Source organism: Pseudonaja textilis, chromosome 14, assembly GCF_049901715.1.
Source record: "Pseudonaja textilis isolate UNSWEBS1 chromosome 14, rPseTex1.2, whole genome shotgun sequence".
Classification (NCBI taxonomy): domain Eukaryota; kingdom Metazoa; phylum Chordata; class Lepidosauria; order Squamata; family Elapidae; genus Pseudonaja; species Pseudonaja textilis.
In genome coordinates, this window is record NC_142003.1 from 5631838 (window position 1) to 5649487 (window position 17650).

Consider the following 17650-nt stretch of genomic DNA (forward strand, 5'->3'; position numbering starts at 1 on the left):
TCCTTCTCTCTGGGCCGGCCCCTCAAATACTGGAAGGCTGCTCTCATGTCTCCCCTGGTCCTTCTCTTCACTAGACTAGCCAGGCCCAGTTCCTGCAACCATTCTTCATATGTATTCGTCTATTAGAATGAACAAAGATCATTCAAAGAGGGACATTCCCATTTTTTAAAAATATTATAAACAAAACCTGGTTTGTCTGTCGCACAGAATAAAACAGGCCTCCGATCCTGAGCATGATATGCCAGTTGGTGACATTTAGAAAGCCACAGGATCTCCAGTCCTAATATATGCATCCTAAATCCTTTTCTATCATCTAATTTGGGCCAGCAGGCTGATGATGTGTGGACTTCAACTCCCAGAATCCCCTGGCCTGCATGGCTGCTGGAGAGGATTCTGGGAAGTGGGTCAATAAATCTGGAAAGAGACCCAGATAAGAAGCCCCAACAAGCAAAATTCAGGGAAACTTGTCTTGAAAAACGCAGCTGATGGATGACCGCTTAGATCAGGAGTCTCCAACTTGGCGACTTTTAAGTCTTGTGGATAGCTGGCTGAGGAATTCTGGGAGTTGAAGTTCACGACTTAAATCTGGCTGGGGAATTCTGGGAGTTGAAGTCCACCTAGACTGGTTAAAAAATAAAGGTTTTGGGAAGAAACTTACCTTTGTTACAGCAGCAACTTCCTTCCGTACCACCCACCGATCCTGGGTAAACTTCCACATCTGAACAAGGAAAGAAGATACATTTCAACCTGGTGAATGCCGGTCTGTTGTGCCCATGTTATAACGTAGTCAAAGGACATTTGACTTCCTAGAAAGCCTTGATATTTAGGAAGACTGCAAGGATAATCTGCCCCTGAGTTATGATTGATTGATCAAATTTATAAAGCTCCCCTCCCACCAACTCAAGGCTAAGACACCAGGCGGGTGTCCAATAAAACAAACTTACTGGCTGTCCTCAACTTACAGCCAAAATTTGAGCCCCAAATTTCCACTGCTAAGCAAAGGCAGTTGCTAAGTGAGCTGCATCCCAATTTACGACCGTTCTGCCACAGTTGTTAAGTGAATCACTGCGGTACGGATAGTCCTCGCCGTCTGACCACCGTTGACCAAATTTTTTCCACTGCTAAGTAAGGCAGTTTGTTAAGCAAGCTTTGCCCCATTCTATGATCTTCTATGGCCTTGGATTGCTAAGTGAATATATTGTAGTTGTTAAGTGAATCACGGGTACGTTAAGTGAATCTGGCTTCCCCTTTGACTTTGCTTGTCAGAAGGTGCAAAAGGACCTTCATAAATACATTCCAGTCGCCCGGTGCCTAAATTTGGATCATGTGACCATGGAGAAGCTGCAGAGGTTGTAAGAGTGAAACGAAGACCCAGGTTACATTTTTGCTGTTGTAACTCCAAATGGTCACTAAACGAAGAATTGTAAGTCCAGGACTACCTGTATTAAAACAGATCTTATTGATTAGGGCAAGAAATATGGAGACCCTCCTCTGAGGCCCCTCAGGACAGTTAATAGCAATAGCACGTAGACTAATATACCGCTTCCCAGTGCTTTCCAGACCTCTTTAAGCGGTTTACAGACTCAGCCTCTTGCCCCCAACAATCTGGCTCCTCATTGTAAACGCCCAAGCATAAAAATATAACAGACTTCCCAAAATGGATGCCAAGCACTTGTTGCGGAAGGAATATGCGTTCTTGGTTGGGCGTTTGGGTACTCACCACAAAATCCCTTCCTCGGCACAGGACTTCGGCTGGGACGCCACTGTGTGGGCTGGAGGTCTCTTTGGGGTAAAGGATATCACTGTGTGTGGAAGGAAGACAAACATTTATTAGCTGCAGTGCCCCATCGAATGACCACTCAGGCAAAAAATCAATTCCAATCTTGCAATATAGGTTGTCCTCAACTTATAACCACAATTGAGCTCAAAATCTGCAACCATTTGAAGTTATGGTGGACCTACTTAGTTGAAGCTTACAACCCAGATTTGAAGCTCTCAAGGGTTTGCTTAATGATGATTGCATTTCCCTTTTTAAAAATTATTTTTATTATACTTTTTCTTTTTAGAAAACTCAATCATCTTTAACAGTACATATGGTTCTCTTTAATAATAAATAGTAATACATACAAGTAATAATAAATACAAGTAAGCAAATAAACAAAGCGCTATAAATATTTAATTGTGTATGGTATTACTATATGTTAAGACTAATATGATTTGATGCATAAATATGTATATAATTCTAATCCCAATTGTTCCATATATATATATATGTATGTATGTATAAGTATATGAATATATCAAGCCTAATTTCAAAGACTAGAAGTACAAATTAGTTAAATAATTCTTGCTATTATCTATAGTTCACGTTTCTATATACTAATTATTCATATACATTTCTATATCTTCTTCTGATCTCTCCGTTTCTTATTTCTATTATCCATCCATTCATATCAATTTTCCCAGGCCGTATAATCCTCCGAGTCTTCCTTTCCCTTTAACTCTAAGGCGGGTTCATCCATTTCCGCGCAATCTAAGATCTTTTGGATTACTAGGCCTTCTGACGGTATGGTATCATTTTTCCAACAATCCTTAACGACCAACGCAAACAAAGTGCTAAAATCGAGCTGGTTACATTGGTGACCTGATATACGACCACACCATGTTACAATTGTGATGGGCAGGTTCCATTATAGTCATAACTCGAGAACTATTTATATAGCAACCAGAAAGGACAAGAGCCCATTGTTGAAAATTTAGGAATTGGCAGGCCCATCTACAATTAGCGGCGTGCAATCAAATAAAGCTGATTTTTTTTTTCACCTTTTCACCACCCAGTTCCCTTGGACCAGCAGCGCCACCTGCTGGATGCTTCGCAAAACTGCAGTCGGATCCGTCCCAGAGGCCAGGAGGCTCATTAAACTAGCAAAGGCGATGACTTTCACTGTTAAGAGGGGGAAAAAAACAGAGATCCATCATCCCCAGCCAGCCAGAAGTCCCCTCCCTTCACGAAAAAGGGAAATTGGAGAGCAACAGGAAGGGCTGATCAAATCCAGATCCTAAGAACCCTACCCAGAATTCATTATGAGCTCCGATCAGGAGATCAGCAAAAGCATCTTGGTTAATACCGTGTTTCTCCAAAAATGTCTTATATTTTTCTGCCACCAAAAAAAAGGCACCAGGTCTTACTTTCAAGGGATGACCTCCACTGACTAACCTCACTTGTGCGCATCGCCCCCGGCCTCCTTTTCGCTGTCAGAGGCCTTCAGGAACTTCTTCTTCTGCAGCCAGCAAGGCTTTTCTGAAGGCTACTGCAGCTGATAAAAAGAGCTCTGGATCGATCCAGAGCTTTGTTCTCACAGCTCCAGAGGCCTTCAGGAAATCCTGGGCAGCCTTGCAGCGGCAGAAGAAACGGGCCGGCAAGGCAGGTGTCGGGGTGTGCGAGGCCTGGCTACAACTGTCCAAAGGTAAGGAGGAGGGCAGCTGCATCCCCACATCCCCACCCTAGCTTAATTTTTATCCATGCATTCTGGAGTGGGCAGGATCTTAATTAGGGCTTGTTTTGGGGGTAGGGCTTATATTGGGCACACATCTAAAAAATCAAGCTAGGACTTACTTTCAGGGTAGGTCATATTTTCAGGAAAACGGGGTACTTGGAGGGGAGACCACTCAAAGATCACTTATGAGATGGAATAAAAGTTGGAGAAACTTCGCCCCCACCCCCCAAGGAACAAATATTGTTAAGAATAACAGGGCAGTCCCCGAACCCTGTAAGCTTTTGCCACTCACCACAGACCCCACTTGCTCACTGAAATTGGTCAAAACAATTTTAGCGAGAATTTGCAAGGAAAAAAAGAGGAATAACCAGAACCTACCATTTTTCATCAGAATTTTAATCTGGTCGGCCAAAGGGAGCGTTCGCAACTGAGCCATAGGCAGCACATTGCTTGGCGCTACTGGTTTTTCCCTGCATGTAAAATAAAATAGCCATTAAATGCAGGTTGCTGTGGCATCCCCAAACTATATTTAAATATCTCAGCTTAGTGTTTCTGGGTAAAACTCAACCAATAAGGATCATCTGCAGAAGCAACCCTGAAAGATTTGAGTCTGGTCCATTCTCTAGCATGGAGAGAAGGTTAAAAACTACCAGCTAACATCAGGAGGGACATTTAAGAAATAACATGGTTTTAAATCCCCCCCACCCCCAAGAATGAGTGATCCCTAAGCTACTTGAGAACTGAAGAAGCTTCCTGGATCAGAAGTGAAACGTTGTCAAGGAAAAAAAACCAAGAAAGTCCAGTTGCCTTTTGGAAAAAGCACTTTTTCGAGACAAAAGTGACCTGAATGGCGGAGAATCTCCATTAGAACTAAGCCACTTACTTTTCTTCTTCTACGCTAGGTGGAACCAGCATCATCAAATATTCACTGTGGAGGGGAAAAAAAAAAGAAGAAATATGGATTTGCTTTGAGAAAGGAACACGTCAAAATTATCATTAGAAACCAGCAGAAGGTAGCCGACTGAATTATCTGAAAGAAATCCAAGCCAATACAGTGCATAAAATGTGGGGAATCTGGCCCTGCCCTAAGCCACAATATTGACAATGATCTTTGCAAGAGGAATGGTGGCTTAGCGTCTTTGCATCTCCCCCTCAGCAGCCCAACTGACTTTGGCGGGGGAAAGTGGACTGGATTTCAGTGGTTTCTCTTCTCCCCTTTCCTCACCTTGGCGATTTAATTAATTCCGTGTTCCCAGCCATGCTGTGACCTTGGCTGAATAAATACTGGCGCTCGTGCTCGGAACGGCTGTCCTAAGAGAAAAAGAAGAGGAAGAGCCGTGGATTCCACCAACTTTAATGGCCATTTCAGGACGACCGCGTGAAAATATGCAGTTAGGAGCTAACTGTTCTTCCTGTTCAGGAAGAGGAAGGAGGAAAGGAAAGGAAAAGGATGATGGACTTATTTTGGAATTGACACCTATTTCCCCCCACCCCCTCTGTAATCAACTGTCATGAAGCTGTCATAGTTTTGACAATTCTCACAAGGGAAGAAGATCTGGAGAACCAAAACCTCTACCATCAGATTGTATAAAACTGTGAGGGAAAATCAAATCAGCTACTCTAGCCGACCATTTCTGCAGATGTAATTACGCATGTGCTGCAGAAACACAAGTCCTTGGAAACCTACCTTCAAACCGTAATAATGGAGGTGAACCCAATGCTCTTCTGCTTGTCTTTTCTGCAGGAATTCGTAAGATTGAACTCGCCGTTGGCGGGCCTGCTCCGACTCAGGCCTGGAGAACCTCACCTGAAAGAGAGACCTTCCTGTTATTAGGGGATACGATCAAAATTCCTAATGAGGTGAGGACAGGTGAAGACCTCATCCTATCTAGAAAGTAATGATGTTACCATCATTATTCTCATCTTTCCTATTTACCTATCACCTTATCTTCTTATGGTTATAACTTGTGGCTTGTATCTTACTATTTAAATAGCTTAATTAGTATCCTTGTATGATTTATGTTGATTGCTTATTTAGTATCCATGACTATCACTAAGTGTTGTATCTAATGTTTTACAATGAATATATTTTTACAATGTTTATAATAATGATCTATCACTATTGTTGCATGTACACTGAGAGCTTATTCGCCGGAGAGAAATTCCTTGTGTGTCTTATCACACTTGGTCAATAAAGAATTCTGTCCTGTTCTGTTCTATTCTAATTCTAATCTAATCTAATTCTTCATTCCATTGTTCTATTCTGTTTTCTATTCTATTGTGTTTTCGATTCTGTTCTAATTATTCTATTCTAATTCTTCATTCCATTGTTCCAGTCTATTCTGTTTTCTATTCTATTCTATTCCATTCTACTCTATATATTGTTCTCTTCTCTCTTCTATTCTATTACTGTTCTATGTTCTCTTCTCTTCTCCTATTCTCTTCTCTTCCCTTCTATTCTTCAAAGAACTGACACCTCCTTCCTCTAATAGCAACCAAAGGAGAGCAGAAAGAATTGAGAGGTACTGAATTCAAAATGGGCAGTTTAGAACTAGAACCAATATATATATATATAAAAGTAAAAAAGATGTAATAGGCTGGAAGAGCAAAATAATTTTTAAAAAGCAAGCAACTTTCCCAAAACAAAACTTATTGTGGTCGTGTATCAAGGACTACACTTGTACATGCAGGTTGCCAAGAACCCAAATTTTGCCCACGATTGTGGGGATGTTGCAAATGTTATAATGCGAAGATTTGTCACAAGTCACTTTTTTGGTGCAACTTGGAATGGTCACTAAACAAACAGCTGTAAGTTGAGGACTATCTGTATATTCCTGGGAGTTAAAGACAGGTGTCAGAGAACATCTTGACGTACCGTGATTTGCTTCACGTCTTCCTCAACCTCATCCTGGGAAGAATCCCCATCTGGGAGAAGGAAAAGAAGTGGGCATTAAACAGAAAGCATCTTAACAGCCAACAGTTGCTGCATGTGGGAACATACACAAACCTTGATAAATTATCAGAGCTACAAAGGAAAACGGAAATTGGCTGAATTTAGAATGCCAATAAGCTGGATGTTTGCGGCAGAGATCTGATTCGCAATACCACTTATATCACAGTGCATTTACAGCCCTCTCTAAGCGGCTTATGGAGTCAGCCTATTTTTCCCCCAACAATTTGGGTCCTCATTTTACCCACCTTGGAAGAATGGAAGGCTGAGTCAACCTTGAACCAGTGATAATCGAACTGCCAAATTACTAAACCGTGCTTCACAGTCTGTAGCATGAAGAGCTAGGCTATAAGGCTGGGGAATTCTGGGCACTGAAATCCCTACATGCTGGCTGAGGAATTCTGGGAGCCTTACAGCATTAAGCTGTAAAGGCTATAAAGCCTGGTTAAAACACAGCCAGCCATTTTAAACACGGAAGCTGGCCATCTTCTCAGACTCAAATACAGAGAATATGGCGCCCTCCTTACGCTCGTTAGCAGCTTCACGTTCTCGGTATTTCGCATCTGCTTTGTCCAGGTAGGCAAAACTTGGCCGCATTTGCAGGATCCCATGCAAGGGAGTCAGGTGAAGTTCCCCTGCAACAGAGTAAAGCAATTATTTTTAACAAGAGAAATAGCAGAGACTGGATCTAAAACAGCATTTTTCTAGCTCAACGATTTAAAGATATACGGACTCCAACTCCCAGAATTCCCCAGTAGATGTTGCCGGCTGAGGAGAGGACGTCCATGCATGCTGGCTAGTGAATTCTGAATTTTAGAATCCATTCATACAGGCTGAGGAATCCTGGGAGTTGAAGTCCACCTAGCTATGCTGGCTGGGGAACTCTAGACCCTGGAAAACACGCATGCTGCCTGAGGAATTCTGGGAGTTGAAGAAAACAGTTGTGGCCCGCCAGCAGCCTGTGGAGAAGGCAGCAGAATCAGACAGTGGGGAGGAACATGGGCCAGTCTGGGAGTCTGGGGAGGGCTCGGATGTTGGTCCTGTGTCCGATACAGAGATGGGGCCAGGACCATCTGGGAGTTATGTGGTGACTCCGGAGCCTCCAGAATCTGACAGCAGCGAGGCAGAGGAACACAGGGAGCCTGTTCCCCGTGTGCGCTTGTGCAGAGCTGCCAGAAGGCAAGAACAGTTAAGACAAAAGGGGTGACTCGGGAGTAAGGCTTGGAGGTGAGTGGCCTTCCCATGAGACATAAAGGAGGAGCAAAGGGACAGGAATCTTTGCAGGAAGCAACTTTGTTCGTACTGGTCAGTTTGAAACCTGAAGCTCTGTGTTGAATTTTGTGCTCCATTTGGTTTTGAAAGACTAATTGGTACTTTAGTCATTGGCATCACTTCAAGAAAGATAAAGATGGATCCTTACCAGACTTCTCCCGAAGGATTTTGGCAGACTTCCACGGGACAATTTATAACTGGTTGAGATTCATTATGGGCTGTGAATGATGATAATTCACAGCCGTTGAACTAAAATAAAAGGGTTTTGAATTTAACATGTGTGTTTGTTGGTATCTCAGGAAGCCTTGGTCAGAACAAACACATCTTCAAGTTGGTGAGGGGAGAAGCCCTGCTCCAAAGCATAGGCAGCCCTTGGACAGACGGAATTTGAGTATAATGACCAAAGATTTCTGTCTCTTGCTGGTTGCACTTAAAACAATTCTGCTCAGGTAAAAAGGCAGTAAACTAAGCAGCTACGTTCATACCACCTGCTAACCCTGGTTAGACACGGATGGGGGTTGGAGGTGTTAGAAACTAATGAAAATACAGGCTCTGAATGAACTCCATTGCTAGGCTGTGTTCATGCCCCCAATTTTGCACCAGAATTCCGAAGATGGTAGCGGCTGTTTTTTTTTTAAATGATTTATTCTGGAAAACCACAAAGGTGGGCATAACAACTCACCTCTTTTGTAGATAGCAGCAGCGTATCGTGAAATGTTGCTGGTGGTTTGCGAGGAGCAGAATGTTTGCTTGTCCATCAACTTCCTGGAAAACAGGGAACACAGGAACTCAGAGAAAAGGCATGTGGGAATGATCTTAGGAGACCGGGAGAAGAGACCATGGTCAGATAAGAGAGGATATTATAGCCCACAGGTGTATAAAAGGTAAAGAAAGAAGTTCAGATGAGACCCTCCCTAACTTTGAGTGTAAAGTGGTGGGGGGAGAGAGATTTGTACTTTCAGACTTGCAAGATTCTGTTAATGTAACTTTACAATAAAATAGAATTAACTCATTTGGTCGTCTTTCTCGTCTGTGTCCATTTGGTAAGACTGACCCTCAAACTAAAGAGGAGCAGCTTAACAGTGCAAGGCTCAATCATGGTCATAACTTGGGGACTTCCTAAAAGACTCTGGGTAGACTGCAGAGAAAAGCAACAAAGATTAGGGGACTGGAGGCTAAAACATATGAAGAACCGTTGCAGCAATTCGATATTTTAATGAAAAGAAGGGTTAGGGGTGAAATGATAGCAGTATTCCAGTATTTGAGGGGCTGCCATAAAAAAGAGGGGGTCAAGTTTTCCCTAAAGCACCTGAAGGCAGGGCAAGAAACAATGGATGGAAAGTAAACAAGGAGAGAAGCAACCTAGAACTTAAGGAGAAATTTCAGTGAGAACAATTAATCAGTGGAACAACTTGCCTCCAGAAGTTGGAAATGCTCCAACACTGGAGGTTTTCAAGAAGAGATTGGTCAGCCATTGGTCTGAAATGGTTTATTTATTATAATTTGTCAAACAAACAAAAACAGGAATAATATAAAAAAACCCAATGACAGGGACGATAGGCACGTTAGTGCACTTATGCACGCCCCCTTTGCGGACCTCTTAAGTGTGGAAGTGAGGTACACGGAAGTCAATTTGCCACTAAAACTGTGAAAATTTGTAGCTGAGACCACTGAATCCGGTAGAGCATTCCAGACTGTGACAACCCTATTACAAAAACCGTGTGTTTTTTTTACACTCAAGTTTAGAACGGTTGACATTGAGTTTATAAGGGTTGTTCGAACGCAAATTATTGCGATTAAAACAGAAAAATGTCATTTACAGGTAAAACATTGCTGTGTACAATTTTGCATGCAATACCTAACTCTTGTTTGTGTATAAAATCTCCTGCCTGAGGAGGGGGGAGGGTTGGACTAGAAGACCTCCAAAGTCCCTTCCAACTCTGTTATTCTGTATTAACCTGCCAATCAAAAAACCCGACAGAGATGGGGATTCCACCAAGTTGAATCTGAGCATCAATGGAAAGGCAATACTTATGCTTGAGGGGGGGGAAATTTGGGGTATGGGATAGATCTGGATAAATGGCAGAAATTATGGAATAGAAATTATAAATCAACAATGTCAACAGTCCATAAAGAGAATTTATATAAGATGTTTTACAGGTGGCAACTCCCCCACCCCCACCCCCGGTAAGATTGGCAAAGATTTTTAAGACAAATCAGCAAATTGTTGCAAAGTGTAATCAGATACCTGGATCATACTACCATATGTGGTGGACATGCGCAGAAGCTAAAAGATATTGGACTAAAATATACACGTGGTTGGAAAAGATGATAAAACAACATATAGATTTAAAGCCTGAGATATTTTTATAGGGGATTTTGCCTGAAAATTGTAGCAAAGAAATAACACACATTTGATTATTCATGTATTAATAGCAGCTAGAATTGTATTTGCTTAAAACTGGAAAAATGAGAAAATTCCGATGGAGGAGGAGATGATAAAAGAAAATAATGGAATGTGCAGAGATGAGTAGGTTAACATTAGCAATTAGACAGCAAGGAGAAAGGGAATATTATAAGATTTGGGATTTATTTTATGGATGGTTAGAAAGTAGAGTAAGAAATTAAAGAATACTGAAATAATGATATACTGTAATAGATCACTCTGAATAAGATACAACATGAATATGATTTAGCAAGAGTTGGGATTTGCTCACAAAGATAGCTGGAAACTGAAACAAAAAACCTAATGACATTGTAATAATGATATAATATGATATACTGTATAACGTTGACTAGAATATAATACGAATTATACAAGAGATGTATATAAATACTATTATGTGCACAAGATATATATACCCAGTCGACATGCTGTATAATTGAAAGAAGGTTTTATTTGTTGTTTTTGTTATAAAAATAAAAAACTTTTTCAAAAAAAATTGGAAAGGCAAGACTTACGAAGAATAAGTGTTGGTCTCGTCCGTACATGTGCCGTCTACGTTGAGAGCAATTTGTTCCCCTTTGCTACGACAGTAGTTGGAGTTTGACGTATCAATGGCCATTTCCAGTTCAACCTGAACAAGAGTAGAAGGTGGATCAGCTCAGCAGAATGAGGACATGCAACCATTCACAAAAACCAGAGAGAGAAAAAATAAGCTGCCGAATTGGATAAAACACGAGACAGAGGCTGTGTATCTAAGTAGCAGATTGGGTGTTATTAACCCCTGGAGGGTTCAATAAACTTTTCCTCCAAATCATAATTTTATGCAAGATCAGATTTAAAAAGATAAAAACTACTACAAATGTTTAAATAATAGTAAAAATACAAAATAGAAAGAACATAAAAAGTTTTTTAAAAAAGGTATTACCAACCCCAAGAAAAATAGAAAAGCAAAAAAGATAGATGATGCGAAAGAAAATAAATATATAAAATGATTTCCGCTTTATCAGTGCAAGGATAAACATTAGAAACTTATCACTCTCACTTAAAATACAACAAATGATCTCTTGTTATATCCCATCTTTTATTATACCCAAATCCTTAAAGTCTCATCCTTCAGTCCTGGATCGCAAAAGTCTATGAAGGTTAACAAATGTAGCTGTTTTAACCTTGAACAAATGAGCCTTTTAGAAAGGGAGTTGAATGGCCAATAAATTTAAATAGTGCTTGGTTTGATCAAGAGAATCTTATCTGTTTTGGGAAAGTTAAAACTGGGAATTTCATTACTAGAAATTACGCAGAATCACAGCTGGGCTTAGTGAAAAATCACAATATCTTTTGCTTGGCCTAACACTTCAAACGAAACTAGTTACTCTGGTTTCTAAACCGTAATTGTCTCTACATGTTCCATCAACTCACCCAATTAGATGTGCTCCATAAAGTACCTTTACAAGAAAGCTATGGCTTAATGAGAAACATTAAGTACCAATTCTAAGTACTAAAAGTAAATTTTATTCAGTTACTTCCAAACAAACCTTTTCAGATGCATTCTATCTTTTAGCCATCACGTCAGGGATGAACAATCTTGAATCTCCACGTATTTTGAATTATAATTTATTTCAATCCTTTGTTATTGGTTGTTCTAACCAGAACAAGGCATAAACCATAATCCAAAATACAGGAAGAAAAAAGATTTTCTGCCCTTACACCATTTTAGCCCAGCAAGAAGGTAAAATTTCTAATAATGGTGGAATAACAGATTCTTAGAAAGGTTTAACTAGATCGTTTCTCCCCACCATTAAAACTTCATCTTAGTTTTGAAACAACGTCTTCAATTTTTTTGAAGGTTTTAAAGTCACATCCAACCTTTTGTTGCTTTGGTTTGATCTTCGCCGTGAGATGAGTAACTTCATTGTAGGTCATCGAAGCTGGACGAATAGGATACTGCAATAAATCAAGATGCAACTTCAGTTATTTTTTCAAAGACTCTTTCATTGGGGTTTTTAAAAAAACAAAACAAAACAAAACTTGCATGGAAAAAAATATACCTGGAATAGATACAGTTTTTCCGAAAGACTTTTGGCCAGGTAGACGTCAATCTAGCAAAAAAGGCAGAAGAGATATTCAATATTATTTTTATTTTAGTTTCTGGATCTTTGATTCTGAACCTTGGTAAGGTGTCTCGCCCTTAAAATTGCAATTCAGAAGAATAAACCGGTGTGACAAACCAACTAAAAGAAATAACACATTTGTATAAAAAAGGAAGGGAATACATAATAAATTTGAAGCCTTTTTTTCTGAAATGCAAGAAAGTTGGCATAATTGAAGCAGGAAAAGGACTGAAAAAAAAAAAAGCAGGAAAATTCAGCTGAAAAAGGACTTCATTTAAAAAGGATGGTTTATTTTAAAACGAAGGCCTCTGCGAGAGAAGAGATTAGTATATAATTAGAGAGGTGTGAATTTGACAAGCTAAAGCATTCCCCGTTTTCAGTTAGAGCTTAATCTTAATTTTTCACTCTGAAATTACACTGGATATTAACTTTCCATCACAAAATGGTGATCAATGACGAAGCTAATAACCTGAGAGGAAAACCTTACTACTAAGTCCTCGACTTATGACAATCGGGACCAGAATTTCTGCAGCTAAACAAGGGTGGTTGTTAAGCGAGCCGTGCCCCGATTTTACAACCGTTTTAGCATGGTTATTAAGTGAATCACTGCAACTGTTAAGTTCCTTCACTGAGTTTGCTTATGGGAAACCAGCTGGGAAGATGATTACCAAGTGCCCAAATTTTGATCATTTGGCCACACGGATGTTGCAACGGTCGTAGTGCAAGGATTGGTTGTTAAGATACTTTTTTCATTACTGTCGTAACTTCGAATGGCTTCTCAACAAACAGTTGTAAGTCGAGGGATATATACGTATATTGTCTATTGGAGAAAAAGCTACAACAGATACGGAAGAAGATTTTATTTTAAAGAAAGATCTTTACTTGCCTCTTGTATAATAGGGTCATCTTCCTCATTGGCCATAGTAGCATTGAAAGAAAATTGGCCTTGCGGTGTTTGCGTTAACCTGAAACAAAACACACAATCATCACAACACGGATCTCTTCACTGGATTCAAAAAAAGCTTTAACATAAAAGGCAACCAACAACAAACAAGCAGTTCTCGACTTACGACCATAATCAAGCCCCAGCATTTCTATAGCTAAGCAAGACATTGGGTTAAGTGAGTTTGGCCCCATTTTACGACGTTTCTTGTCACCGTTGAGTGAACCGCTGCAGTTTTTAAGTCAGGAACACGGTTGTTAAGTGAATCTGGCTTCCCCTTTGGTTCTGCTTGTCAGAAGGTCACAAAAGGGGATCCCATGACCCCAGGACTCTGCGAGCGTCTTAATATGAGTCAGATGCCAAAGCATCTAAATTTTGATCACGTGACCATGGAGATGCTGCAGCGGTCTTTAAGTGTGAAAAGCTTTTTTCCAACGCCATTGTGACTTCGAACTAAACGAATGGTTATAAATCGAGGACTACCTGTGGTTATCCTGCCCTTTTCACTTCCATCTTTTGTGAAAGACACATTGAAAAATAATCCAGTTTCTTCTCCCAGTTCTTTGTTTTGCCCTTAAATAGTCTTCCTCTTCTACTTATTTGATTTCAGTCCTAGATGACCAACAAAACTATGAACTTAAATCACACGAAAATAGAAAAATAAAAGACTCCATTGACAGAATAAAATAAGTCATTTCCAACTCAATAAACTGATTCTGCTTTCTTTTCTGATTGTGTATCTTCGTTTTACTGAGCTTAGAGAACAGAAACAAACCAGAAACAAGCAAAACAAGAGGACAGAAGAGGTTCTATGTTTCAAAAAGTATAAATTATTGTGTATTTAGCTTTGGTTCACTGTACAGCTAGTCCTCGACTCGTGACAATTGAGCCCAAAATTCATGTTGTTAAGCGAGACATCTGCGAAGGGAGCTCTGCCCCGTTTTACAGCTTTCCTCGTCCACCGTCGTTAAGCAAATCACCGCCATTGATAAGTTAGTAACCAAGGCAAGAATTAGAAATACAGGGAATATTTATAGATTGGTGGCCATACCTTCAAGTGCAGACGAGGTATAAAAAAGATCTAGGATTTGGATTTGAAACAAAAGAAACCCAGCCAAATAAATTATTGCTAGGATCAGAAGAAAAAATAATATCTAAAATATACAATTATCTATTAAACTTTGACTTAGAAGAGGAATTTGTTAAAGGACCCATGTTAGCCTGGGCTAAAAACTTTGGACATAACATTGATTTAGAAGACTGGGAAAAAGTGTGGCATAAAAATTTTTCTTTGACAAAGTCGGTTGCATATAAAGAAAATTTATATAAAATGCTTTATCACTGGCATTTGGCACCACCCAAAGCAGCCACGTCCTGGCTTCTGCATTTTCCCATCCGTAGCTGGGGAGGTCAGAGCAGGGTTTGGTGCCAAGTCTAAATCTCTAACCCCGGTTTAAGAAACCAGGTTAGGAGATCTCGGGCTGATGCAACCTTTTGCAAAAAAAAAAGAGAAACCTTTGCAAGGAATTCAAGGAGGCTCCTGGCTTGGATTCACCAGGCGTGATCTTTTCCAGGAGTGGGGGATCCACCCAGGGTTTGGAAAGGCAGGGAGGGAAGGGGGGCACAGAAGGGAAAGAGGGGGGGCTCTCCTACCCACCCCAGCTTGGATTCTTCTTTAACTTCTTTTTTTCTTAAGTATATGTGTGCTTTTTTAATTCATAAACATTTTGAATACAGTATATTCCAATCACGGCTTCTCATTTACAGAAAAACAAAATAAAAACATACAGAACTATGAACATAATATACTGATACTAAGAGTATAACAGAATAATTTTGACTCAATTTCTCTTTGTCTTAGCTTATTTATAGTTCTGTTGTTGATTACATTAACATAGCTATGGCGATAAACCCTCTTTATATTCAATTCATACGTTAACAGTCATCTTTCGTCACCTCATTTCCACCTCTTCTCTCTTAACCACTCAGTACAAATCTATTCCATGTTTAGTAATTCTGTGTCCTCTTTATTTTTAATGTCAATCTATCCATCTCTGCACAGTCTAATATTTTCCGAATTATGTCCTCCTCTGGTGGGGTGTCGTTTTCCCAATAATGTGCCAATACAATTTTTATGTACACTGAGAGCATTTGCACCAAGACAAATTCCTGGTGTGTCCAATCACACTTGGCCAATAAAGAATTAATTCTTTCTTTCTTTCTTTCTTTCTTTCTTTCTTTCTTTCTATCTATCTATCTATCTATCTATCGGCTTTGATTGCTTATTGTACCCTATGACTATTATTAAGTGTTGCACCTTATGACTCTTGAAGTATCTTTTCTTTTATGTACACTGAGAGCATTTGCACCAAGACAAATTCCTGGTGTGTCCAATCACACTTGGCCAATAAAGAATTCTTTCTTTCTTTCTTTCTTTCTTTCTTTCTTTCTTTCTTTCTTTCTTTTTCTTTCTTTTTTTCTTCCCTTCCCTTCCTCTATCTATCTACCTACCTACCTACCTACCTACCTACCTATCCTGGCTGCTGTCAATATATGCAAAACAAAATACACAGTCCCTTTATCAATATATACCCTGGCAATATATACCCAACTAAATATAAATATATATATATATATATATATATTTCTGGGTTCAGATCTATATGTTGCTTAATCATCTTTGAACTTTTACCTTCTGCAGTCCAAAGTGGGGGGAATCCCCAACTTACCCCCACCCCCACCCCATCCCGGCCAGGCCTTTGCAAATCTCCCAAGTCAGCTTGCAAAACAAGAGCAAAGCTCGCTTACCGGTTCTGTTGCAAACCATGCAAACCCCCCCACCCCTAGGATGGGAGGGGGGGGTGGAGGAGGAGGTGGGGGTGCTTGGATCTGGGCCACCCCCTCCCACCCAGTTCATTCGGCACTGGATGCAACGTGCACAGCAAACCCGGATCTCTCAGCTAGCAGCCATGTTGCGGGAAACTCCTCCAAAGCACGTGGGAAGGGTTGGGGCCGCCTCTCGTACCCATAATGCTCGCCCCTCCTCCGGGGAGGAAGGGAGGGAGCGGGCGCCAGGGGGCGCTGCGAGCCTGCCTTTGCACGTGCGGGAGGGTCAGTTCGCGTGCTTTATCTAGGTCGGTTCAGACGTGCAAAGAGTTGGTTTGCAAAGAGAAGCCCCCTTTTTTAGAAAGGAAGGCAAGGGGAAAAAAAAAAAAGGATCTGGCAGCGGTGGGATTCGAACCCACGCCCCCGAAGAGACTGGAGCCTTAATCCAGCGCCTTAGACCGCTCGGCCACGCTACCTTCTTAGGAAGGGGAAAGCTGCACCGACTATTCAGGCCTGCAAAAAAAAAAATGCCTCTGTTTTGACATGCCTCTGGTTTTTTTTTTCTTTTTTTCCCCTCCCTTCTAAAAGAGTCCAGATTTAGACTGAAGGTGAGACTTGATTCAAAGTAGGATCTGCTCCCCAGAAATCTCACCCGCCCAATTTGAAGAGAATACAGGTAGAGAGGCATCTGAGAATCCAAATCGCATGAAATATTAAGTACCAGTTTTAACCATCCTTCGTAAGGCCACGCCTGGAATAATCTGCGTCCAGTTTTGGTCCCCAAGTTACCCAAAATTTAAAAAAGGATGTTGAGACTTTGGAAAAAGTGCAAAGAAGAGCAACTAGAAAGATGGAGTGTCTTTCTAAGTGCTGGTTCTAAAAGCAGCCTGGAATTAAGGAGAAATAGAGTAGAGTAGAGTAGAGTAGAGTAGAGTAGAGTAGAGTAGAGTAGAATACAATACAATACAATAGAAATTAGAATTTATTAAGAATAGAATAGTCCCGTTTTACGACCCTTCTCGCCACAGTTGTTAAGTGAATCTCTGCAGTTGTTAAGTCAGTAGCACGGTTGTTAGGTGAATCTGGCTTCTCCATTGACTTGGCTGGTCAGAAGGTCACGGAGCTCTGTTACCTTCCCACGGAAGCAGTACCTATTTATCTACTCGCATTTGCATGCTTTCCAACTGCTAGGTTTGGCAGGAGCCACAAGGCAAGGACAGGAGCTCACCTGGTCGTGTGGTGCTCAGAGTCTCAAACATGGGCTGCTGGCTTTTCAGCCAACAACCCCAGCATCGTCACATCCTGGGCATAAACTGTTTCAACTACTACCCTCAAAACGACACTATAGAGCACTGTACACCAGAACAACTAGACACAAGGACAGTTTTTTTTCCCCCAACTTTGCTAAACAACTAATTCCCTCAACACTGTCCAACTATTTACAAAGTTTGCACTACTATTACTATTAATCTTCTCGTCACTCATCACCCATCCCCTCCCACTTGTGACTGTAGGACTACAACTTTTGTCGCTTGTATTCTTACAATTTATATTGACTGTTTCCTGGTATGATTCAATTGCTTAATGTACCCTATGACTATCATGAAG

The 17650-nt window shown here is 40.7% G+C and overlaps 1 protein-coding gene and 1 non-coding gene across 2 annotated transcripts in view; both read right to left on the reverse strand.

Annotated features, from left to right (window-relative positions):
• Positions 1-16484, reverse strand: part of POLR3E (RNA polymerase III subunit E) — a 28014-nt gene extending 11530 nt beyond the window's left edge. The window contains exons 1-15 of the mRNA XM_087912726.1: positions 16025-16484; positions 13160-13238; positions 12211-12261; positions 12029-12106; positions 10681-10796; positions 8402-8484; positions 6975-7082; positions 6373-6422; positions 5185-5304; positions 4723-4808; positions 4381-4425; positions 3876-3967; positions 2824-2944; positions 1721-1802; positions 659-718 (exon numbers count right to left, since the gene is read on the reverse strand). Coding sequence (XP_087768852.1) covers positions 659-718; positions 1721-1802; positions 2824-2944; positions 3876-3967; positions 4381-4425; positions 4723-4808; positions 5185-5304; positions 6373-6422; positions 6975-7082; positions 8402-8484; positions 10681-10796; positions 12029-12106; positions 12211-12261; positions 13160-13195 — 1128 coding nt within the window. The 5' untranslated portion in view covers positions 13196-13238; positions 16025-16484. The remainder of the gene's footprint in view (positions 1-658; positions 719-1720; positions 1803-2823; positions 2945-3875; positions 3968-4380; positions 4426-4722; positions 4809-5184; positions 5305-6372; positions 6423-6974; positions 7083-8401; positions 8485-10680; positions 10797-12028; positions 12107-12210; positions 12262-13159; positions 13239-16024) is intronic.
• On the reverse strand, positions 16437-16518 carry TRNAL-AAG (transfer RNA leucine (anticodon AAG)). The gene has a single exon. It is a non-coding gene; the product is annotated as a tRNA-Leu (tRNA).
• Between the last annotated feature and the right edge of the window lie 1132 nt (positions 16519-17650).